Source organism: Anas acuta, chromosome 25, assembly GCF_963932015.1.
Source record: "Anas acuta chromosome 25, bAnaAcu1.1, whole genome shotgun sequence".
Taxonomy (NCBI): Eukaryota; Metazoa; Chordata; class Aves; order Anseriformes; family Anatidae; genus Anas; species Anas acuta.
This window is the reverse complement of record NC_089003.1, coordinates 5635517-5660140: the sequence shown is the minus strand read 5'-3', so window position 1 is coordinate 5660140 and position 24624 is coordinate 5635517. Positions and strand designations below refer to the sequence as shown.

Below are 24624 nucleotides of genomic sequence, written 5' to 3'. Positions count from 1 at the left end.
GGGCCCGGCCCCCCCGGTTCCCCCCGGTCCCCTCCGGTCCCTCCCGGTCCCCTCGGCCCCTCCTCGCCCCGCGCTGCCCGCGGGACCCCCCCGGTACCGGGCTGGGCCCGGGCCGGTGGCTGCAGGCGGCGGGGGCAGCCCCGGGGCCTTCCGTGGGGCTGGCGGCGGCGCCAACGGCCTGGGCGGCGCGGCGGGGAGAGACGGAGGGTACCGGGGGGACCGGGACCGGGACCGGGGGGACAAGGGGGGGACAAGGGGAACAGGGAGGGGGGTATAGGGCTGGGGGGACCGGTGGGCAGCGGGGTACCGGGGGTACTGAGGGCATACGGCCGGGAGTAGCGGGGTACCGGGGGTACCGGGACAGGCCCGGGCCGGGCTCCCGGGGGTCCCAGGCCGTGTCCCCGGGGCTCCGTGTGCCCCCTCTGAGCCGGTCCCTCCGCCCCCAGCATGGACACGGATCTGTACGACGAGTTCGGGAACTACATCGGGCCGGAGCTGGACTCGGACGATGAGGACGATGAGCTGGGCAGGGAGGCCAAGGACCTGGACGAGGTGAGCGGGGGGGGGGCGATGTTCTGGCGTGATTCGCTGCCAGGACTGGGAGCTTTGGTGGTTCCAGTCACGTTTGGCTTTTTTTTTGTGTGTTCAAAGGATCCGTGTGCTTTATGTAAGGTCTTTATCTGACCCCAATATGTGCCAGTGCTGATGCACTGTTGTGAGTAGCTCAGCTCCCTGGTGGCAAACACTGTAAAGCTGCACAGATGTAGCAGTGAGGGATGAGGACAGCAGGGGCTGTGCTGGGTGACACCAGGGAAGGTGATGAAGGACAGCGGGTGCCCCTTCTTGTGTTAGAAGCCTAAAAGCGGGGCTTGTGTGTGCGGGGGTTGTGTTATGTGTGCCAGAGTGGCTCTGTTGTGCCTGAATGAAGGGCAGAGCTGCTGCCTGCGCCGTCTGTTTGAAGCGGGGCCGTCAGCAGCAGGCACACGGTGGGGGGATTTGTGCTGCTTCCCGAGGGCATTTCTGCAGATTTCTCCAAAGCTGGTTGTGACATGCCGGGGCCACCACATCTGGTGATTTCCTGGCTGCCTGTGGGTTTATGGCTCTCTGGATATATGATGCCAAGCGCTTTCTGGAGCAGTTAAGGTTTATAGAGCACTTCAGTGCCGGCAGTGGCTAAATGTGAACATTGCTTGCAGCTTGAGGATGATGACGACGATGATGATATGGGGGACCACGATGAAGACCACCCTGGGATGGAGGTGGTGCTGCACGAGGATAAGAAATACTATCCCACTGCCGAGGAGGTCTATGGGCCTGAAGTAGAGACGATAGTGCAAGAGGAAGACACGCAGCCTCTCACTGGTAAGTGGTGACAAAGCAGTGAGGTGGGTATGGGGTGAGGAGAACTTGTCATGGATCCTTGGAAAAGGGAAAATAACATTCCCTCTGATTCTCCCAATCAGTTTTAATGTTCCTTCTGAATTTCCTGTCTGTCCCAGGTCAAACTCTTCTGTTTGTCTAGCGATGCCCACATTTTAGCACTCTGGATTACTGCAAAAGCTAAGCAAACTGTCTTTTGAAAAACAGATATTGACAGATGCTGCAAAGATATTTAAAGAGAAATGGAAATGTGTTTAAGGCATCTCGTTTGATACTCATATAAAAAAAAAAAAAGAATCTGTCAGCTTTAAAAATGTGTTTCTGTCTGCAAATATCCCTCTTCAGCATGACTGTTTCTGAGAGTGTTGGGTTCAGGTCACTGATAACAGCACTGCATTGTTCTTTCTCTTGTTTTCAGAGCCTATTATTAAACCTGTGAAAACCAAAAAGTTCTCCTTGATGGAACAGACGTTACCGGTCACTGTCTATGAGATGGAGTAAGTAACATGTAGAGTTTTAAGCGTGTGCTTTGGATAAAGCCATCTGTGCTGCGATTTCCTTGCTTTTTGTTGTTTACAGGCAAAGGTAGGGAGTCAAAAGGCTGTGTGCTGTATGGAGGAGGAAGCTTACAAGGGGCAGTGGGTTTGTTTCTTACTAACACCAGCAATGTAATGGAGTGCAGCTGTTTCCCAGAATTTGAACCAAAAAGAAGAGTAAGAAAGTCCAAGGCTAAACATTTTACAGTTAATTTGTCTCCCCAGCAGGCAGCATAGTGCAGTTATCTGACGCTAGAATGTAAATCTTTTCTCATCTCAGCAGCTGATAGAAAGCTCAGCAGTTGGAAACCTTTGTGTTTAGATTTGCCGAACACAAGTTTTCCTGACTGGCTCCAGAAGTATTTATTCGGTCAGCATGGGGCATGCCTCATCCTCCTACACCCAAAAGGGACGTTTTGATTTCATCCCAGTGCATGCAGGCCTAAGGCTGTCTCAAATTCATTCCTGTCTCTCCTGGAGGAGCTTCCAGGGAGAATTTGTCTGCTGCTGGTTGCACAAAAGCCACTGCCAAGCTGTGTGTGGGTCAGTGCAGGCTGCTCAGCCAAGCTGCACTGCTGTGCTTGGTGGTGTCTGCTGGTTGTACCCCACAAAGCAGCCCCTGGTACACCAGGAGAAAATCTTTGGGGGGGGGGGGGGGAGAAAAAAATCCAAACAAATTTAAAAGTTGAGATTTTGGTAAAGAATAAAAACACTTGTTTACCTTGTCTATGAAAATACACGATCTTATTGATGCCTAGGCACTGCATTCTGCTGGTGGGTGGAGGGGTTCTGTATCCATGTTTGTGGTGTTTCTGTGTGCTGTTTTCTGTTTGAGGATGGGCAGACTGAGTTGCGTGAGTGTTTCGCTAGGCTGGTGTTTCAACCCATGCACTGCTTCGTGGGTACTCAGAGCTGTTTCCAGTTCTCAATAGCTGTCTTCAAGTGTTGATACCAAATCCAGATGCAGGTTTGGTAGCAGTTCCGTGTGTGCTGAGCAGACCCCAACATGCGCAGTCCTTTATACCTCCAAGGATCCTGTTATCTTTTGGCAGCAAAATTTCCCTGGAGTTCATATGCAGATGCCCAGGACCTTTCTGAAATGGGCTGTCCCCTTTGTTATCAGTATGGCTGTGTTCATTGACCAGGGAGATTTTCAGAATAGCCAGATGTAAAGCAAACAGTGTGCTTGGTCTTATTTTTCTAAGCAGCCGATTTTGCACTTGGTCGATGGCCTGTACTCTTCATTATCTGCTGCTTTTCTGAGTCCTGTGTCCTCTGCGTGTTCCTTCAGTAATGAATTCTTCTTCTGTTCGTTGATATAAATGGTGACGATGGGGCCAAGAGGAAGTCCCTGTGGGACTTAACCAGAAACCTGCGAGCTTGGTATTGATTTCACATTTAGCCTTGTTTTAAGACCAATAAGCAAGCTTTTAATCTGTATTGTTATTGATTTTTGTATTTTTTTAGCTCTTAATCAAAATCTCGTATGCTAAGAAGTCTGCCGCATCAGAGAAAATTAAAGGAGTTTTAAAAAGGAGATTATTTGACAGGACTTAATATCTACAAACCCATAATAATTGATACTTGTTTTATAGCTTCCCGTTATTTTTTAGAGTAGCTGCTAATTTAGGATCTCAATTATATTTTGAGCAGGATCTATGCAGAAGTGACCAGTCCATCATTCCCTAGCTCAGTTGCTGATTCTAAAAACATTTAAATTCCATTACTGTTTCCTTGAGTCCCTGGGGTTATCACTGTTCTAAGACCTGAAAATCAGAATTAATCGTCTGTGGAGCCCTGTGGCCATCTTTTAAAAGTGTGTGGGGTGCTTGTTATCCACCCCTGTGATTTAGTTGACTACCTGCCACTATTTGAGCGGAAGTATTTCATCATCCACGTACATGGATGTGACTTTTGCTCTAATACTGACTAGAAGAGAAGGAAGATATTCAGTAATACTTCATCACTGGCAGTTTTACCAGCTCTGTCTCCTCCCACCCACTGCCATCTGTCTAGCATTCCAACTCTCTTGTCCTCCCCATCTGGAAAGTGGGATTCTTCCTCCGCAGGGCATTGGCAGAATGAAAGTTTGGAGAAGATTTGGAGGGACCTCGGATAGAAAGCATAGCTGAAATGGCACCTACTTTTCTTAGACGCAGCAGAAGCCTCCAACAGTCTTTTGTGTTTCATTTCCCCAGTTTCCTGGCAGATCTGATGGACAACTCGGAGCTAATTCGAAATGTGACTCTGTGTGGGCACCTTCACCATGGCAAGGTAGTGTGAATATCCAAAGTTTGTTGGGTGGTACTAACCATCTCTCTTGCTTGCTTTTGCTGTTGCTCTTTTGACCCCCGGATTTCTGTGGCAGCATTCTCATTCTCTGGCTGATCCTGTTGCTCTGCAGTTATTTGTGGCTTTTATTTCAGCCATGTGGAAATAGTTCTGTACTCGCCTTTCTCTGTACCGCATAGGAGTGATGGGCTCATTTGTATTCGTCTGTTTGAACATGGTCACCTCTTTTTTCTTACAATCTGATATTTTTCAGACTTGTTTTGTTGACTGCCTGATAGAACAGACGCACCCAGAAATCCGGAAGCGCTATGACCAGGATGTAAGTGAGCTTTCAGCATGTTCCTGCCTTTGGATCATATGTGGGGAAAAGGTGGTTTTGTGATCAGAACGTAGGGCTGGAAAACCAGAGTACAGTCCTAATTCTGGCTCTATTTTTGCCATGCTAACCATATATAGAGAGTTATCACATCCTGTTTCAAACGTAGTTTTTGATACAAAATTGTGATATTCTGACTTTTGTTTTGTATTTGCAGCTTTGCTACACCGATATATTGTTCACAGAGCAAGAGGTAAGTGAGCCTTGCAGAACAGGCAGTGATTTTTTGCAGTTGTCTTATGCTTTACTCACAGTTAATTGCTGTAGACAGTTTCTTCCTCTTTCTTTTATCATCTTTATATGCCTTCTACATTTAGATTATTTTCTTAATCAGTAAAATGATCTGCTTCTCTTGGCTTTGCTTTAGTAAGGTCCCTGGTGGTCCAACTTTCTTCCAATTCCTGCAGTCCTCATCTCCGTGTGTGATTTTATTTATCTACCTGCGTAAAGCTGATGATCTGCACTGGAGTTATCCCAAAATACCTGGTTGTAGGCAACTACAACCATTTTTTTTGAGGGAGAGAGGTGGAAGGGGTTTGCAGCAGTGGTGGATAAGGAGAAAAACTGAAGTCAAAATACACGTTTCTCCTTGGTTTCTTTTGATGGGAAATCTTAGCTGGGTGCTTTGATTCCATGTGGTGTGGCATGGATAGGAATTTTATTTAGTCCTGCTCGCTAGATATTGTCATGGCCAGAACAATCCTTTGACGCATTGCTTTCTCTTCACCTTACTGCTGTGCTCTATACTCTGTATGATTAAATCTTGTGCTTTGAGGTATAACTTGATAGCAGAAGAAGGGTGAAAGCACAGAAAAATATGGATCTTCTGTCTCTGGCATTGCATATTATAACTCCTTAGCTGGAGTCAGCACAGCCTGTGTGGCCCAGGAGTGGTAGCTCACCAGTCTGAGCTGGTGTGGGTGGGGGAGCTGGGCTGGGCAGTGCAGTGATCTGAGGTTGCTGCTCCCTCCCTGTAGGAAGAGATTGTGCTGGGTGGATGTTTACTTCTTTCAGTCCTTTTGATTAATTTATCCTTGTTCATCTTTTACATGGTGATTTTTCTTTTTCTTTTAATTGATAATCCTGCTTTCCTGTCTTTCAGAGGGGAGTAGGGATCAAGAGCACACCAGTGACTATTGTTCTGCCAGACACCAAAGGAAAGTCTTTTCTCTTCAACATCATCGACACTCCAGGTGATTGTATAATCCTGAAAATCCTGGTTTGGGATGCACTTAGCTGAAGGCAGCTTGATGTGTGAGGCAGATATATGACCATGTGACTCAAGGTTTCTCTCATTAATGAAACTCCTTGGTCCTCTGGGCAGTGCCATGGGTAGGAGCAGAACAGCAAAAACACATACAGCTCAGTGGTTAATGAGAGCCTTCAAAGAACTGTTATGTTGGATTGTGGTGGGTCTGTGTAGCATTGGCTCTCAGAAAAACAAGGTGAGAATCTATACCCTGAAACTTCACTGATCCACCTGGAAATGGCACTTAAGTGCAATGAAACCCTGGGACGTTTTTTAAAGACGGAACCCTGTGCTTTGTTTTGTTTTTGTAGATGATTTCAGTCCAGTCCTGGGACCCAAGCCTTTCACTAAGTTCTTTCTTCAGAAATCACTTCCAGCCGTAATGACTGTACTGCTGGCTCATAGCTAGGCTTGTGTTTCTGATTAGTGGCACAGTGAAGGTTAATGGGGCTGAAAATGTTTGACTCTAGTATATGGGAAGCACGTGTAGAATTGCATTTTCTAGGTACCGGTGTGCACAGTGTGGACAGTGGCTTTCTCAAATGCTGTTGCCCACTGTTCCTTCAAGGAGTTCTCTCAGTCCTCTGACAGGTTCCTGTGGGGGGATGTAATCACAGATCAATGTGCTGCAGGAAGCTGAGGCAAAATTTTAGGAGGGTCCTGGGACACATCTGTTGAATTACAGCTAAAGCTAAGAGAAGTTAAAACACAGGAAGATGGGAGAGAAGGGCCTCTGTTCTCTGGTGGAGAGCAATCTCCCTCCTTTTCTTGAGGTACTTGCACAGTGTTGTGAGAAACACAATAACAAATGTGAGGAAAAGAACTTGTTCAACTAGTTGTTGTGGTTAGTCTCAAAAAATGACATTAAAACTGAAGCAGATCCCTACGCAGAGCTCTGCAGCCACTCCTGAGTCACTGTCCAAGGAGGAAGCACTCTTTGTTCTGCCTCACTGGATACTGGTGACCAGAGCAAGCCACAGAGCTGAGGGGTAGGGGTAGCTTTCCTGCCTCTCTGATGCTGGGATCAGGGTTGAGCTTACTCTCATTCTCACCTCTGTTTTTTTTTTCTGAAGGTCATGTCAATTTTTCCGATGAGGTGACAGCAGGCCTTCGTATCTCAGATGGTGTTGTGCTTTTCATTGATGCAGCTGAGGGGGTGAGTGTCAAGTTCTGCCAGAGGTTCATTTCAAACTCTTACAGTGGAGTCCTTGATCTTGCTTTATCGTGAAGGCCCGGAATGGGTTCTGCTTTTGGTACTGAAGGGTTTCTGAAGGACAGTTTGAGAAGGAAATGTTTTTCAGCCAAATCATGGAGTCAAGCCTCCAGCTTCTGTTGCCAGGTTGGGCATGACACATGTGACCTGTAGGCTGATTCCCTAAGTTGTTTGCATCTCTATCTCCATAATATCTAAAATGGAACAGGTTATTTATATCAGAGATGTCCAAGGGACAGGATTCAAGGAATTTGGTTGGGTTAGCACCTAATTCTAAATCACAGGAAGATCAGCTCATTGCTGATGGCTGAGCTCAGGCTTTTCTACAGGCTGCAACCCTGCCTGTAAGGGTCACTGCCTGTCATGCCCTAGATAGCATTTTGTGGAGGGCTTTTGCTAGGGTGTTTGTGCTCATTGTTCCCCGCAGGTGATGCTGAACACAGAGAGGCTGATCAAGCACGCGGTGCAGGAAAGACTGGCAGTGACTGTGTGCATCAACAAAATAGACCGCCTGATCCTGGAGCTGAAATTGCCCCCTACAGATGCCTATTACAAACTCCGGCATATTGTAGATGAAGTTAACGGTCTGATAAGGTATGTGCTTGGGATGGTGTGTTACTAGCGCTTGCTGTCCCTGTTTCACTGCAGATGCTTTTCTTTGGGAGCCCTGCGTGTGTGAAAAGTCTCACGAGCTTGTCTCTTAATACGTTAAATCATAGAAAATGGGACGAGAAGAAGCAGTGGAAGTTCATCTCAGATTAGGCAGGATTGGCTCCTGTTGTATGACTTCTGATAGGCTTCATAGGATCAGCACTTTTTTCCCTATTACAAAGTATGGAAAGTGGACATAGGGCAAGAGGGGGGAAACTTCTGTGTTCCCAAATGTCTCAAATACCCTAAGAAGTCCAGGCTGTATCCCAAACAGTAGGCTGAAATGTCTCAAAGCTCCTAAAAGTTATTTACAAAAATAAAGGGAATTTGCTGTCCCAACCCCTAAACAGAGGCCATAATATTGCTGTCGTCAAATCTCCTTGCAAGACCCTCCTCAGAGAAGGGAGGGTCATCTTCTCTAACCTTGACAATTGCAAGACTTCGTTTCTGTGGGTTCTTTTGCCACTCAGGTGACTTTCTTAACAGTATTCAGTTTGTGTTGGCACTGTAGCTTGGATAACCCCAAAGTGAATTTGCACACGAGCTCACTTGCATGCTTCTGTTGAGTCGCTACTGGCACGATGCAGCTCGTAGCAGGATAATTCATCCTGTTTAACATGCCTGTGAACTCATTAAAATTGTTTCGGTTCAATTCTGTCCTTGTTATTTGCCTTGTATTATCTTTTCCCTTGGTTGACTGACTTTGCTGGCTTTTTAGGGGAAGAAAAACTCTACCTGATAAACAATACAGAGCACTTGTGCTGATAATTTTTTAGTTCTAGGTCTTTAAATATTTCTTTGTGTGCAAATGTTTTGAAGCTCATAGTCATAATATGATACTGATCCTGAAATTCCAACAGGTGAGCATGTTGCAGCTGGTTTTAAGCCACTGTTTGGCAGCATAAAATCCTTACCTATCACATACTGCTATTTGATGTGGGAAATAGACTTAAGTGTCTTTCTTAGTTCATAACACTGATGTTTTTTTCTTGTCTCTAAAAACTGTCTCCTCTCAGCATGTATTCCACCGATGAGAACCTCGTTCTGTCTCCCCTTCTGGGGAACGTGTGTTTCTCCAGTTCACAGTACAGCATCTGCTTCACGCTGGGATCTTTTGCAAAGATTTATGCAGACACATATGGTGAGGATTATCCAGAAACCTTGTATGCTTTAACATCTCATTTCCTAGCCTTTTTTTTGTTGAGGTTTTCTGCTTCAGCTTTCACCGCATGTAGATACGTATAGCCAATATATGCACTCTTGAACTTCAGAAATAGAGAAGTACTGCAGATCTGAGCCCCAGATAACATTATTGCAGTCTTTCCAAAAATATAATTCTAACTTATTTTTAGGCAAATGGTTTCTCCTGACAAATATTTCTGGAGTCAGAAGTCAGTGTTTTATATGTACTCTTAAGCAGAAAAAGCAACTCCTGCTATGGCAGTTGAAGGCAAGTGTATGCCTTGCACTCTGCCTACTTATCAGAAGAGCTCAGAAATGAAGCAGTTAAGCTCTGCCTGCCTTTTCCCTGAAGTCTCCAGAGTCTGAGACTCAGCTGCAGCCAGGCGCAAGCTTGGCCCACAAGGTTTTGCACTCTTGCCCTTTGGTCTTTTTTAAGAAACTGTCTTTTTTCAGCCTTTGATTTAATTTTCTGTTCCCCAGGTGCCCACTCAAGGCAATCTGCCACTTGTAAAGTGGGCCTTTTGCTTGCATTTGCCAGCTATAGAGCCAAGATTTTGAAGTCTCACATTGGGAATTTAGGGTGATCTGTAGGAGCAGCGAGCAGGGGACAAGGATGTTGTAGAGCAGCTGGCCTAGCTCTTGCAGAGAAGTTGGCCCAAGGGAGGAAGAAGTTGTAGAGGTCGGAGACTGATGCGCCAGGGCTGTCATGCGTCTTCATGAGTTTGGAGAAATAAATGATCTCCCTGGGCATCACAGAATTAACTCAGTGCCTGCTAGGATGATACCCCTTCTTTTGGGGACTAATAAAGCATGCAGGCACAGTCGGTAGGAGATGTCATCCATGTGGGGAAGACATGAGCTGAATGGTACCTGAAGTCAGTAACATTTGATTGTGGCCACCAGGGATTTTATGTACAGCCACCACACTTCAAATAACATGAGTTATAGTAGTTTAACTGTCAAAACCGCAGCCACCATGAAATTTCTTATGCTTGCACATCTGCCCACAGCAAAAGCTTGTTTGGAAACTGCTGTAAATTATCACCGCTGTCTTATTATTTGTAAATCCACCATGACAGCCAAGCACTTCACTATTCCTTCCGCGCTTGGGTATTTGGCTATGCACTTAACGCATCAGCTGAAAAAGAGAAAAGAACCTGGAGATGTTCAGCAAGGCAGAAAATGCTTGTGATAAGCCTGCGGGGCAGATGGGGTGTGAGCCATCCCAGCACCTTGGCACTACATAGTCAGGTTGCACTGTTAACATTTGGAAAATGAAGCAGATGTAACTGGGTTCCTGCAGCGCAGAGTCTGTCAGGCCAGCTCTTCTCAGCTCTAACCTTGTGTATAATCAAGACAACTGAAATGCTCCTGGGAAGCAAATGAGTGAGCCCACGGTGTACCTGGGCTGCTGGTATGGTCCTCAGCAGACTGTTTTCTGCCCACTTCTCTGTCTAATCTCCCCAGATCAGTGTTCAGTCACTTATTCAGAGTTGGTACCAAGTGTTTGTTCACCAGCATTGCATTGAATCCTCAGGGTTGTTGTAAAAGGCAAAAACCAAGGATTTGCAAAATGAGAGAAATACAGTGTTATTTAAAAGTCTCTTGTCATTTGCTTTTTCCTTTAGGAGATATCAATTACCAAGAGTTCGCGAAGCGACTTTGGGGTGACATCTACTTCAATCCAAAGACGTAAGGAAGCTGTTTAAATGTCTGTTACCTTATTGCTATTTTGTTATTTTTTTTTGTCTCCTTCCTCTGTAAAATGTGTTTTAGGTGACCGCCTGAGGTCCCTGCCAGCTTGAGTTGTCCTATGGTCCTGTGGTAGGTGCTTGCAGAGTGCTCTTCATTGCCCTCCTTTTGTCTCCCAACAGACGGAAGTTCACTAAAAAGGCCCCAACTAGTAGTTCCCAGCGCAGTTTTGTGGAGTTCATTCTTGAGCCCCTGTACAAGATCTTGGCTCAGGTACGTGGTGATTTGTTCTTCCTGCAGTTCCAGACACGAGTGTTCAAGGACTGAGCACTAGGTGGTGGTGTGTCTAGTGCCTGTGGGGCTCTGGTCCCGTTAATGCAGTGTGATCTTGTGTTCCTGGCTTTGAGCATACAGAAATGATGGGCATACCCTTGCAGTTGTTCCTTGCAAATATAGCCTTGTGTTTGTACAGTGAGCAGAACAGCTTATGTTCTTTGTAATGTGCTCTGGTATCAGCTAAGTGATAACATGAGCCGGCCAGGCAGTTCTCACGTGAGCTCTAAAGCAGAGCAGCTCAAGAGCACTGAGGGTGACGGGCTGGTGTGTGAGGGTGCCCCTGGGAGTTAGTGACTTGGACACCTGCAGCGAAGCTAACAGCGCTGCTCGTTGTCTTGCAGGTGGTGGGGGATGTGGACACAACCCTGCCTAGGACTCTGGATGAACTCGGCATCCACCTGACCAAAGAGGAATTGAAATTGAACATTCGACCGCTCCTGCGGCTTGTCTGCAAGAAGTTCTTTGGGGAATTCACAGGTAAATGCTGTTTGTCATCTCCTCTGCAATGTTCCCAATAGCTTAGTCTCACATGGGCTGAGTTTAAGGGCTGTAATGCAGCCATGGAGTGTCCACCTGCACAGATCCCTTCTCAGCTTTGGTTTTTCAAATATAACCATTTGCCCAAAGGACAGTGGGCAAATCCCCTTTGCCGTGGGTGCAGTGCATTAGGAAAGGATTTGCCTTGTGTTTATTGGAGTACATTTCTTTCCTCTACCCTGCTTAATCATGTTCTCATGAAGTATTACTTTTCCAGGCTTTGTGGACATGTGTGTGCAGCATATTCCCTCCCCAAAGGTGGGAGCCAAGACGAAAATCGAGCATACCTACACTGGTGGCGTTGACTCTGATCTAGGGGAAGCCATGAGTGAATGCGACCCTGACGTAAGGAAACTCTTCTGTTTTGCTCTGAGTGTCCAAAAGTGTGGCAAACACACACTCCTTTCACTGACTTATTAGAGCAGCTGCCTCCTAGACAGCCATCTGCACAGATTTGACTTCCAGCGTTTTGAAACCTCTCATCCGATAGTGAAACAAATTTCTTCACTCTGAGAAACTTTAGCTGCCTGCCAGGGCAGCCCTTGAGAGATAGAATTGTTTGACAGTGTTCGGAGAAGATCAGAGGCTAGGTCAGGACTTCAGAGCACGTGGGAACTGCAGGGTGATTTCATGGCCTTCTGCTGTCTTTTTGTCCCTTTTCCATGAAGTTCGATTCACTCTCAAACTCTGAGAAAACTGATGTGAATTATACTGATAAAATAAGCCTACCGTAGTTAGTCAGCCTCTTTCCTGCCAAAGCCTTGCAAGAAAATTCCTCTTCAAACCTAGCTTGCATTGAGCTTATGTTTGGAGTGGTCAAGAACCATCAAAGGCCAGCCCAGCAGCTTAGTGAGGAACTTGTGACTTTTTCTCTAGAGTCTGGAGAGAAAATTAATCTCTTATTCTAACGAGCTGTGGATTAACCCCCCAAAAATAATACAGTGGTGGCTCTTGCCAGGTCTTCAGTTGTGGGGTGCCCCTGTGGGACTTAAAGCTGTGATCTGTGGGGGCTCAGGTGCTCTGCCCAGCAGACAGATGGCACTGGTTTGCAGGCCAGCAGCCGACATTTTTGTTCTGTAATCCACCCAACTCATGGCCTTGTCCCAACCACTATTCACTGTTTCACAAGAGGAGGGAGGAGAACTTCAGAAAAGCACACCACAGTCATCCCAGGGGTCTCTGTCCAAGGCAAAGAGATATAAGGCTTCCAGGGGAAGGGAATTAAGTTGAAAGTGGCAAGTTGAAAGAAGTATTTCTAAGCTCCATCCCCTGAATGGATTTGTATCTGTAAGTCCTACCATGCATGTGTCAATTTCCTGACTGCATTTTGAAAAGGTCTTCTTTCTCTTCCCTGGGAAGGGTCCGCTGATGTGTCACACAACAAAAATGTACAGCACAGATGATGGCGTTCAGTTCCATGCCTTTGGCAGAGTGCTCAGTGGTACCATTCATGCCGGCCAGCCTGTGAAGGTCCTAGGAGAAAACTATACCCTGGAAGATGAGGAGGATTCACAGATCTGCACTGTTGGACGCCTCTGGATCTCGGTGGCAAGGTATGGAAAACTCCGGCAATGTTTATTTTTGAGAGCAGTCACCTGGAGTCGTTGCTGCAAGGGGCCTGAGGCTGACAGCAGTGAGCACTGCTGCGATGGAAGAGTAGATTTAGGTTAGGTGTAAGGAAGAAACTCTTCACTATGAGGGTGGTAAGGCCCTGGAACAGGTTGCCCAGGGACTGTGGATGCTCCTTCCCTGGAGCTGTTCAAAGACAGGTTGGATGGACCTTGAGCAGGCTGATCTAGTGGAAGGTCCTTGCCTTGTAGATGAACAAGAAAGATGACCTTTAAAGGTCCCTTCCAACTCAGACCATTCTATGCTGCTGTCATGCTCCCCTGCCTTTTAGGTATCACATTGAGGTAAACCGGGTTCCTGCTGGCAACTGGGTGCTGATAGAAGGCGTGGACCAGCCCATAGTGAAGACTGCAACCGTCACGGAGCCTCGAGGCAATGAGGAGGTACTGTGTGTGGCTGCTATTGCTTGGCTTTACAGGGAGTCAGGGATCTGGAGTGCATCTTAAAAGCTCCAGTAGTGACGTTAAATAAATTTGGCCTGCCAAAGGCCAAGGCATGAGAACATCTCATGAAAGGAGAATAACTCAAATGCTGTGTCAAACTCCACGGCCATCTAATGATGTAGAGGTTCAGCTCTTTGTCCTTATCTGGTTTCAGGCTCAGATCTTTCGTCCTTTGAAATTCAACACCACGTCTGTCATCAAAATAGCTGTAGAGCCAGTCAACCCCTCTGAGCTCCCCAAAATGTTAGATGGTCTTCGCAAAGTCAACAAGAGTTACCCCTCGCTTACAACTAAGGTATTTTGGGTGTATGTGTGCTGTCTGTTTTTAGCTTACGTTACGGGATGCCTTGTAGGCTGATCTTAAAAACTATTTTTACTGTGGGTTGGTTTTGTTTGCTCTGGATTTTTTCACGTGGTTGGAGTCTATCTCGTAAATCATGTGGAAATAGCAGAAAACTGTAAATTTGGCAGAAAAGCTCACACCTCACTGTGCCCAGGAGGCAGCTTTCTGCAGAGCACGTTATCACTTTCTGCTAGAAAAGGCTGGAGGTCAGTTTGTCACAAGTGTGGCCATGGCCTGGCAGTTATGATGGTTACTGGCAGTGCTGTTGCTGGGACTGGAGTGCGTTTGGGTTTTGTTCCTTCCACACAATATTAAGCCACTCTGTCTACTTGCATTGCTTGGGATTGTGCTTGTGGGAACTTTTCTTGGGTGCTCTGATCCCAGCTGAATTATTTACAGCTGATAAATCCTCAGGCTTATATAGGACTGGAAAGCAAGTGCCTGTGAGCAGTAATGCTGTAAGTTAAATCCTTTTCTTATTTTTCAGGTGGAAGAGTCAGGTGAACACGTGATCCTGGGGACAGGGGAGCTCTATCTGGATTGTGTGATGCATGATCTACGGAAGATGTATTCGGAGATTGATATCAAGGTGAGGAAATGAGACAGGTGCCTTCCCAGCTAGGGAGGGATTTTGTTCCCCAAACTCAGAAGGACAGAAAGATAAACCTTGCAAAATGTACAAGGTGATTGTCTTCCTCTGATTCTTCCTCAGTGTGGGTTGAAGGGTTTTGGTGAGGTTTATTGCAGTAAGTTTCCTTGTGGCTTGCAAGTTGTAGAGAGGCTTTTCTGGTTGATACGCAGGAGCTTGTTCCTACCTTGGCTCTGCCATGTGTAGGCAGCCAGTCCTGTGGAACCCACTTGTACGGGAGGCGGTGAGGTTTGGCATATTCACAGTCCTGTGATAAGAGGACCAGGATGGGGGTAAGGGTCCCTTCATTGCCAGGAGTTGAGACTCTGTCATCAGTGCCAAGATTTGTTGTGCTGCAGTCAGGGTCCCTTTCTCCACTCGTCAGCTCTGATTTTTTCAGTCCTCTTTAAAATAAAAAGGGTTCTTAGGATGCAGAAGTAACTTAGACTGGTATGACACAGGCTGTGACTGAGAGCCTGAAAATTGCTGTGCAGAGGGGTGTGTGACTGTGTTCCAGCCCTTTCCTGCACCTCAGCCACTGCCTAGCTAACATCAAATAAATGAATCGAGTGTATTTTTTTCTACCTGGAATTAGATGAAAATATTTCTTGTTTGGAAGGAATTGCTAACACTTCCTGTACAAACCTCAGCATTTCATATGAAATGCTGATTAAAATACTGCCAGATTTATTTTTTTTTCTTTTGTATGTGTTCAGAGGTTTTAAACAGCCCTTTAAAACCAGACAACATACTGGAAAACTGAGTAAAACACCTCCACAAACCTGTTGCTGTTATTCCAGGTCGCTGATCCAGTTGTGACGTTCTGCGAGACAGTGGTGGAAACGTCCTCCCTGAAGTGCTTTGCTGAGACACCCAATAAGAAGTAAGAGCCCTTGGCACTCCTGGTGAGCTGGTCACTGGAGACAGGCAGATGAAGGGGTTTGTTGGAGATTGGGGCTTCACCCCCCTCTGAGGGGTCTGTTCTCAGCTCCTGTTGGCCAGACAAGTGGCACGTGCTTGAGCTGGCAGCCTGCTGAACCCCTCAGCAACACCCTGAGTCCCAGGGATGTTTCTGTGCTTTTTTTTTTCATAGGAATTTCCTCATAATGGAGGGAATAAAATAATCCTCCTTACCTTTAACTGAACTTCACACCCTCTCAGCAGTTTTGTGTTGTTTCCAAGACTAAGGGGTGTATTGGGATCCTAGAGCAGGTGCTGAAGAGCCTGGTGCTGCCTTCAGCAACGCCCCAAACTTCACAACCAAAAGTTTTGTCTTCTTATCTGTTCTTAATCTTGAAATGAATCTGTTCCTTTATGGTGGTGCATTGGAGCCTTACAGTTTGGTCTTGTCTTCTTCCTCCAGCAGTGCGTTATGAGAAGTACATGTTAGAGGGAGGTCTGGTGGAGAACGTAGGGCTGAATGACCAAATGAGTTTTCATGGCAATGATGATGTCATGCTGAAGATAGTTTTCCTTTGTTCCACTGTGTTTTCTGGTTCTTCTTGCCCTCCTTTGTTTTGATGTAGACTCTCCATGGTAGGCAATCTTGTTTTTGGGAACTGAAAGGTTCTAGTCTTAGGATAGTCCTTGAAGTGCTGTACATGTGGAATGATTTGTTTTGGGAGCAAGATTACCCATTTGAGTGGGGTTCTCCAAGGCAACATCCCTTGTGTCTGATACTTGTCTGACACAGCTTATTCTGGCTGCTAGAGGCGTATTGCTTGCGCTATTGGCCTGCTTGGGCTTGGCTGTGCTTCCTTCCACAGCCTTTACAAGCGCTGGACATCTGGCGGGGGGATGGAGCAGTCCTGTCCTTTAGCAATCTGCTGCTGGAGAGGAGCAGGCTTCAGAGAGCAGTTGTTGAGAGTGTGAGCTGTCTTTACAAGCGAGACAGTAACACTGAAAGACACGGATGGCTTCCTCTCCCTGGCTGCGTTCAAGGCATTGTGCAGTCCCTTAGGTCCTGCCAATTACTGCCATTTCCATCATTCCGTGGACTAATTGCAACTGTCTCTCTTCTCAGGAACAAGATCACGATGATTGCTGAGCCTCTGGAGAAGGGACTTGCGGAGGACATTGAAAATGAAGTGGTCCAGATAACATGGAACAGGTGTGACCAATTTGGGGAGAGCAAGAATCTTTCTAGAAGGGGATAATTGGGGAGACGGGGAATGCTGGGATCTACAATATCAGACAGCCCCTCAGCAGGGGTTCTGTGTCCAATATTGCTACTGCTAGTCCACAAGCATCCCCGCCCCAGCAAACATTTTGCATTCAGGTTAAAAAAAAAAAAAAAGACCATTTTATGCGCGAAGAGAACAGGTTTATAAATATGCTGTGAGTGCAATGCAGAGACCTGTTTCCTGAACTGTCTTCTGTTCTTTTATCAGAAAGAAACTGGGTGAATTCTTCCAGACCAAATATGACTGGGATTTGCTGGCTGCCCGTTCCATCTGGGCCTTTGGGCCAGATGCTACTGGCCCAAACATCCTCGTAGATGATACGCTACCCTCAGAGGTGAGAAACACAGACACCGGGGTTGTATTTCAGTTAAACATTTGTCCTTTGGTGTCCAGAGGTGACAGTTTCTTCTAGGACCTGCAGCAAGGTCCTAAGGCTGTTGGAGTACTTGATGGTTTGCCATATCATCTCAGATCTGTTGGACTTCTACCATAGTCATACCATAGGCTAGTAAACTTCCTGTTATTTTTCAAGCTCTGCTATTTGGGCCAACATCCTCAAAACTGGCAACTAAACGGCCTGTCTTTTGGGATTACCAAAACATAGACTCTTAATTTATAACTATAGATGCCAAACTCTGAAAGTGGTGATGTTCCTGAACTGTGAGAGAGAGTATAGGGGGATATGGCTGCTTCTCTAACAACTGACTTTTAAACACTGGGGTCTGTCTGTTACTGCCTCACGATGCACATTTGGTCTCTTAAGCAGTCATTCTGTCTGTCTGTCTGTCTGTAGGTGGACAAGGCACTGCTGGGCTCTGTGAAGGACAGCATCGTGCAGGGATTTCAGTGGGGGACCAGGGAAGGGCCTCTCTGTGATGAATGTAAGTAGAACCTGGGTAGAAGTGGAGCTAACAAGATCAATAAATTCTGCCATCTGTAAGCACTCAAGGGATTTTGCAGTCCCTCAGTGGCCGTTCCATTCACACGCCACAGCTGGGGACAGCTCTGGGAACGAGTGAGGGAGATAACAGAACCTCCCCCTTTCTCCCTGCTGTAGCTTCCACCTGGGCACTGACACTTGGTGCCTACCTGCAAACCAGGGGCTGTTAGCAGGCAGCTTGACTCTGCCCCTCATACAGTTCTGGTGCAGACAGCTGAGCACCCTGCAAGATTAGCTGCTGAACTGCTTCTCTTGGAGTGTGCAGGGTTAGGACGTGGTCATGCTTTCCCTGCTGGAATTAAACTTAGGAGAACTTTCTCTGGTGGCTCTAGCTCTATACTGGGATCTGTGGGGTTTGTGTCTCTGGGGATGCATGGCTGGTGCTGATATGGCAAAGAACATCCCCCCTCGAGTCACTTGCTGTCATTTTTTCCCTTCCTCAGTGATCCGTAATGTGAAGTTTAAGATTCTGGATGCGGTGATTGCTCAGGAGCCCTTGCACAGAGGCGGAGGACAGATCATCCCAACGGCACGGAGAGTGGTGTATTCTGCTTTCCTGATGGTGAGGACTATGCTGTGTGTGACAAAGACCGAGTTTCATGCTGTGCTTGCTCCCATGGGGTCTGGCAGGGTGGAGGCTCCAAGGACTGCAGGGTACACACGTGCTGCAGTATGTGCCCCAAGGATGTAGGTTTAAACTGACTCATCCATCCATTAATGCTACCTGTGCCCTTTCAGGCTGGCAGGCAGGTTTTACAACTGTTCATGTTGAAGTCTGGCTGGAAACCTGCTTGCATCTGCTCTGCCTCCCATTTCCCTAGTGTTAGACATGTAGGGGAAGGTGGCCGTGGGGGAGAGGGAAGCACACCAGTCACGGACAGAAAGAGAACAGCTCCATTCAGTGTCTGTTTGGGGTTTGTTTGGGCACCCCTGGGACAGGAGGAACCCTTTCATCCCCAGTCAGGCGCTGTGTTTGACCAGAGTGTGCCAGCCTCTTACTCACATGAGCCACATCATGTTGGTGCTGCTGTAGGCTCAGGCATGGTGCTCTTTTCTCCCCACAGGCCACCCCTCGCCTGATGGAGCCCTACTACTTCGTGGAGGTGCAGGCCCCTGCTGACTGCGTTTCTGCGGTGTACACGGTGCTGGCCCGGCGGAGGTGAGCTGCTCTGACCAGTTGCCATCACCTTACACTGCAAAGAAAAAACTGCTTGTCTGGGATCTGGGTTGCTGGAGACATTTACAGTCCTGGCGTGTGCTGGTTTTATAGTGAGGGGAGAGGGTGAAATCTATACAAAGCGATAGCTGAACATTTTTCCTTGGCTGATCCCAGCCCCATACGGTGTGGGATGGGGATGGCCAGGATCACATATAGAAGGGGACATAGAGGAAGACTGATCTTTTGACTTTTGGGCAGAGGCCACGTGACACAGGATGCTCCGATCCCGGGTTCCCCTCTCTACACCATCAAAGCCTTCATCCCAGCCATTGATTCCTTTGGGTTCGAGACAGACCTGAGGACCCACACGCAGGGACAAGCATTCTCGCTGTCTGTCTTCCACCACTGGCAGGTGAGTCCGTGCGCTGGTGAGATGGGGAAGAGCAGCGTGGTAGGACCAGGCACCAGGTTGTGCAAGGTGCTCTCAGTAGAGCTTAGTGCCACAGCGTACACTGGGTAGGTGAACTTCTCTGGAGCTTGTTCTCAGACGATCTCAAATGTAGGCATTTGGGAGCTGGTGGAGACTTTGTACGCCAGCTGTTAAGTGTCTACCAGAAGCCAGCATCTTTGTTCCAGGTTACATCTATTTGCCCTAGCTGGGCAGTGCAGAATGCTGCTGCGTGCTGAGCATAAAGGTCCGTTAGTGCCTGGGGACAGGGCATCCTCAGCCAGCAGGAGGGAGCTCTTTGGGTGCACGCAGCTCTCTGCAGCTGGGGGAGCAGGGCTTGAACTTGTCTGTCTGCCCTAAGACAGATTGCCACAGTTTCACCTCTCAGAGAAGGCTTTCTAACCCTACAGAAGACAGGGTTTGGGACAGAATACTGTGGTGTGGCCTCTTCCCTATCTGGGGCAAACCGAGTTTTGTGGGAGCTACCACACTGAGCCTGTGAGACACACAGCTACGTGTGGTGCATCCAGGTGGGAGCAGCAGCTTTCTGAGCCCCAAGGCTGGTTTGAATGTCGGGATGTAAAAGCCAGAGGCTTAGCTCTGATGAGGTAAATGTGCCTGGTTTCTTGAGGAGGTAGCACTGATGGGGACCCATGTGGGTTATTCTGGTTAGCAGGTTTTTAGAGGTCTTAGAGTACAACGGCAGGCAGAGAAGGTGGGATGTGTTCTTGGCTTGGATTAGCAACACCATATTAGTGACTCCTCGCAGGAACGATCGCAGGTGGTGATGTGACAGTTTTCTGTGCCAGGAGAACAGATGCCATGTTGGGGCTTTGTAACACCAAAGCTGGAGGTGTCTGTGGGGCCCAGGGGTGTTTACTCTTGTAGTTCAGGCTCTCCTGGAGATTAAACCAGCCTCCAGCATTGCTCTCATGCCCTGGTCCTGTTTCAGATTGTGCCTGGTGACCCCTTGGACAAGAGCATCGTCATCCGACCCCTGGAGCCACAGCCAGCCCCACATCTGGCCAGAGAGTTCATGATTAAGACCAGGCGCAGGAAGGTATGGCTGGGCGTGATCCCCGGAGCATCCCTCTGTCCATCTGTAGCAGCAGCTGAGCCGTTGCAGTGTTGGACATGCCACATCCCCTCTGTGTTCCCAGAAAGGACCGTCATCCCTTGTGCCTTGGGACTTCCCTCACTCTGTGCCTTGTGCTGCCTGTTGGTGCCTGTGATGGCCCCATGAGCGCACTGAGCTGACAGCAGCCCCAGCCAAAGCGGGGTCGCACAGCATCCAGTGAGCCCTGTTCCCTCCCCAGTGTCCTGATTTAGCCTATTAGTCCCCCAGAAAAAGGAGCAGCTCTTTTCTCTGTGCTGGTTTAGTGAGGGGGACTGCAGAGGGAGCAGAGAGAATCAAGTTCCAGCTGGGGCAGGCAGTGAGCTGCTGTGTGTATATGCTCAGCAACAGGAACCGCCTGTTGGCAGCTTCCTGAGAGGGGAGGTGTGTTTGATAGGTGTTATCTGCTGAGTAGCACCTGGCGCCTTGCAAATTCTCCTGTCGAGCCTGAAAAATGCTCTTACTGTGGGACGCCAGGGCCTTTCGATGGGATCTCTGCCAAGATGGTTGCATGGGTGCTGGCGTCCAGAGGAATAACCCAGGTTTGTGGTTGCTCTGCAGGGCTTGAGCGAGGATGTGAGCATCAGCAAGTTCTTCGATGACCCCATGTTGCTGGAGCTGGCCAAGCAAGATGTTGTTCTCAACTACCCCATGTGAACGTGCTGCATCAGCTGCTGCCTTGTGAGGGCTGACATGAGCCCTGGCCAGCATCTGCCTGTCCTTCCCTATCCCCACTTGCCCACCCCTGGCTCCTGGATGCTTGAGGCAAGCGGGCAGCTGCCCCTCAGGTTGCTCTTTCACAACTGTAGAAGTTTTCTAGGGCATTTGTGGACTGTGTGCTTAGGGCTTGTCCCATACAGGGATCAGCCCAAGGCACTGATGCTTTTTGTATTATTAGAGTTCAGCCATTGTGGCCTCCAGCAAGATTTTCCCTTTGGATTTGCTCTCTCCAGGCACACACGTTATCCTTGTGCTGCAACAGAGCGGTTGGAATATAGTGTTAACCTCAGTAGGGGCTGAGTGTAAGCATGCGTCAAGCATTTGTGCTGGGGTCAGCTCCTGGCTGTGCTTCTGATAACGCTGCCCCCCTCCAGGTTGCTGTCAGGATGTTTTTTTTGTTTTTGTTTTCCTCTGAGCAAATCCTGTCTTTGGGCAGCTGAGGAAGGTGGAGGTATGGGGAGGAGGGGGTGTTTCTACCAGCCTCTCCAGGAGAAGCAGCAAGTGTGGATTTTACCTTTTTTGTACATGTTTTTTCAACCCTTATAAACATTTAATACAAACTTTAAACCAGAGCTCAGTCTGATCCCTTCCACAGGAGGGAGAGCTGGGAGAAGCTCTTCCTTCCCTGATGCTTACAGCACCCCGTGCCCCAGTTCCCCACAGCTCGGTGCTGATTTCTCTGCCCTTGGCACTATCCGTCCCGTCCCCCCCACCCCCCCAGCCTTTATGTTCTCCACCCAGATCTCACGTCCTGCCTGCTGTAGCTAATTAGCCCAGGACAATCCTGTCCCACCCCAGGCTTTTCTTCATTTCTCTCTGTTTTGGGCTGCTGCTGTATTTTCGGGGGATGTCAGCAGTTGTCCATGTTGCTTTTGGTGCTCCCTGTCCACTGCCCCAGCTCTCTTCTCAGGCCCTTGTCCACTCCTGAGTGTGTGCTGGGCAACTGGGCCTAGTTTACATCTCCCTGTGTCATTTACAGCCTATCTGCCTCCTGGCCCTGCTCTCATGGAGCAGATGCCTGGCATCAGCCCTCTGGGGCTGTCCTCGTGTGCCACTTGCGCGTCGTGTGAGCACAGGCTGGGGCTGGGACCATCAGGTGCTCAGCCCTGCGCTGGGGACTGGAACTCAGCAGGGCTCACAGCTCACCCCAGATGTGTTCAGCATCTCAGTGCTGTTAACTCCTGTAGGGCCAAGGGAAGTCATTTATCCGTGGGCAATCCTCTTGTATGCAAGGATGGAGGCGCTCTGGTGTGGAAAGACCTTGTCAAGATCAGTTGCAGAGTCTGCACCAGGAAAACAACAACAACAACAAAAACACATTTGTGAGTACTAGTGATGCTTTGGGTGTTGACAAGGCTACATCTCATGTCCTGCCACCATCCCTCTACCACCAAACACCCTTGTTGCTCTCAGAGCACAATTTGGTGCTAGCACGGTCCTGGGAGAACCTGGGATCTGGGCCTGGATTTTGTCCACAATACCCAGCCCTCTTTCCTCCTTCCACGGTGTTCATAACCCTTCTTAGGGAGCTGTGCTGAATTTGGCTGCAGCAGCCAGTGTGGTGGCAGCATGCACCTTGTGGTCCATGCCAGCAACCCTGCCACAGAGCATCAGCATCCCTGGGGGGCATCGGGGCAGGTCGTGGGAGCACACAGCACCCGAGGAGCAGAAGGTAAAGCCGAGGCACCTCCTAAACCCTCTCCCAGCTATTGGTGGAAATGGGGAGGCACTGGGCTGACGTAGGCCCAGGGAAAGAGGAAGCAGCCCTGTCAAAGAGCATCCAGGCATCCCGCGGTGTGCTGGCTCTCTGCGGAAGCTGAACAGGGCAGGGGGTAATGGAGGGCTGGGCCTGGGAGCCACCAGGTTTGGAAAACACCGGGAAGGGTTTCCTGCAGCTGCTGGGGGCCAGGGGCATCGCCCACACACCTGGCAGGCTGCCGTGTTGGGGCTCAGCCGTCCCATCCAGGCAGTGCCAGGAGCTGCCCCATCACCTCCCCTATAGGGCCTGGCCCCACAGCCCTGCTGCAGTGCAGCCTTGGCAGAGAGGTCCCAGGGAGGATGAAGGCTCCTGCCTGGTGCTCCTACCCCCTCCTGCAGTGCCTGGTGGCCCTGTGCCCACCATGAGGGCAGCATGGGGAGCAGCCCAGTGCCCAGCTGGGCCCTGGGGGCCAGGCTCACCATCTCCTCGAGCTGCTCAAGCCCTGAATTGATCAAGCCAGGGGCCCGGGCTGCAGCAGGCTCAGTGCCTGTGGGGCTGGCAGTGTGCTCGGCGCAGCACCGCACGTCCCAAGGCTTGGAGGCTGCGGCCTCAGCTCTGGAGCCAAGTGCTCGGCCGCTCTTTCACAGCACAGGGAGGGCTTTGTCCCAGGAAGGGGACATCTGTCAGCCCTCTGGGGTGGCTCCATTCCCAGCTCCAGCCTCTCCAGAGCTGGGTGTAAAGGCCAGCAGTCCTGCCGCCACAGTGGGCACACCTGTGCACCGATGGCCATCAGCATGCATCACCCCTTGCCTGCCAGAGAGCAGAGCCTTGGGGCTGCTCTGGCAACAGCTCTGGTCACCGTGGGCATGTCCCTGAGCTGGGCACATCCCCCAGGCTGTTTACCCACAGGCTGGGATGCAGGATGCGGCCCAGCAGCGTGGGAAGGAGCCAGTTCTCAGGCAGGCTGATCCCAACGGGGAGTGTGGCTGGAAAACGCTGACCTGCAGAGGGTCCGGGGCTATCATGCGAGCTCTTGGAGCCATGGCTGAGCACGCAGCCTTGTGCACAGGCTGGGAATTTTCCACGGAAATGGTTGTTCCCTGGGAACGGGGAATGTGCACAGCTGGGCCTGACCCTGCTCCCTGTGGAGCGGCTGGAATTACCCCCCAGCAGCCCGGCCATGGGGGCAGCTGAGCTGTAGCAGTGGTGCAGCGGGTAAAAGCACAGCCACGATGGTGGGGACTGTGGCTCCATCCTGGGCACAAGTTCATCAGGGCTCAGCAATGGGGTGATCACAGCCCAGCCCCTGCATCATCCCCGTTTGTCCCCATCCCGCCTGACTCCCAAGGGGCCTTGGAGCATTGAGCAACAGGGCCTCACTGGGGTGACCCAGCCCTGCCCCCAGTGTCCCTGCCCCCAGTGTCCCTGTCCCCATCCCCAAAGCCTCTGACACTATCCTGCGTGACATCCTTGTCTCCAAGTTGGAGAGACGTGGATGTGATGGATGGGCTGCTTGAGGGATATGGAAGTGGCTGTGTGGTCACGCTCAAAATGCTCAAAAGCGCTCAGCTCTGGGCCCCCAGCACCAGCAGGACATGGAGCTGTTGGAGAGGGTCCGGGGCAGGCCGTGAGGATGCTCAGGGGCTGGGGCAGCTCCGCTGTGGGGCCAGGCTGAGAGCTGGGGGGGGTTCGGCCTGGGGAAGGGAAGTCCCTGGGGAAAGCTCCCAGGGGGCTGTCAGGGCCTGAAGGGGGCTGCAGGAGAGCTTGGGGGGGGGCTCTTTGCTGGGGCGCAGTGACAGGGTGAGGGAGAATTAAACAGAGGGAGGCTTGAGACGAGACCAAAGGGACAAATCCTTCACTCTGAGGGCAGTGAG

At 49.4% G+C, this 24624-nt stretch overlaps 1 protein-coding gene across 1 annotated transcript; it reads left to right on the top strand.

Moving 5' to 3' along the window:
- The first annotated feature begins 48 nt into the window (after positions 1-48).
- On the top strand, positions 49-21618 carry EFTUD2 (elongation factor Tu GTP binding domain containing 2). The gene is made up of 28 exons (XM_068660923.1): positions 49-207; positions 447-552; positions 1197-1362; positions 1799-1877; positions 4115-4190; positions 4462-4527; positions 4742-4777; positions 5687-5777; positions 6907-6989; positions 7474-7640; positions 8714-8838; positions 10508-10571; positions 10754-10844; positions 11249-11384; positions 11662-11789; positions 12804-12997; positions 13345-13456; positions 13671-13811; positions 14347-14448; positions 15288-15370; positions 16511-16597; positions 16878-17004; positions 17464-17551; positions 18054-18172; positions 18675-18769; positions 19028-19181; positions 20170-20277; positions 20893-21618. Exons 2-28 carry the CDS (start codon positions 448-450, stop codon positions 20986-20988), a joined length of 2919 nt encoding a protein of 972 aa, XP_068517024.1. The 5' UTR covers positions 49-207; position 447; the 3' UTR covers positions 20989-21618.
- The last annotated feature ends 3006 nt before the right edge of the window (positions 21619-24624 follow it).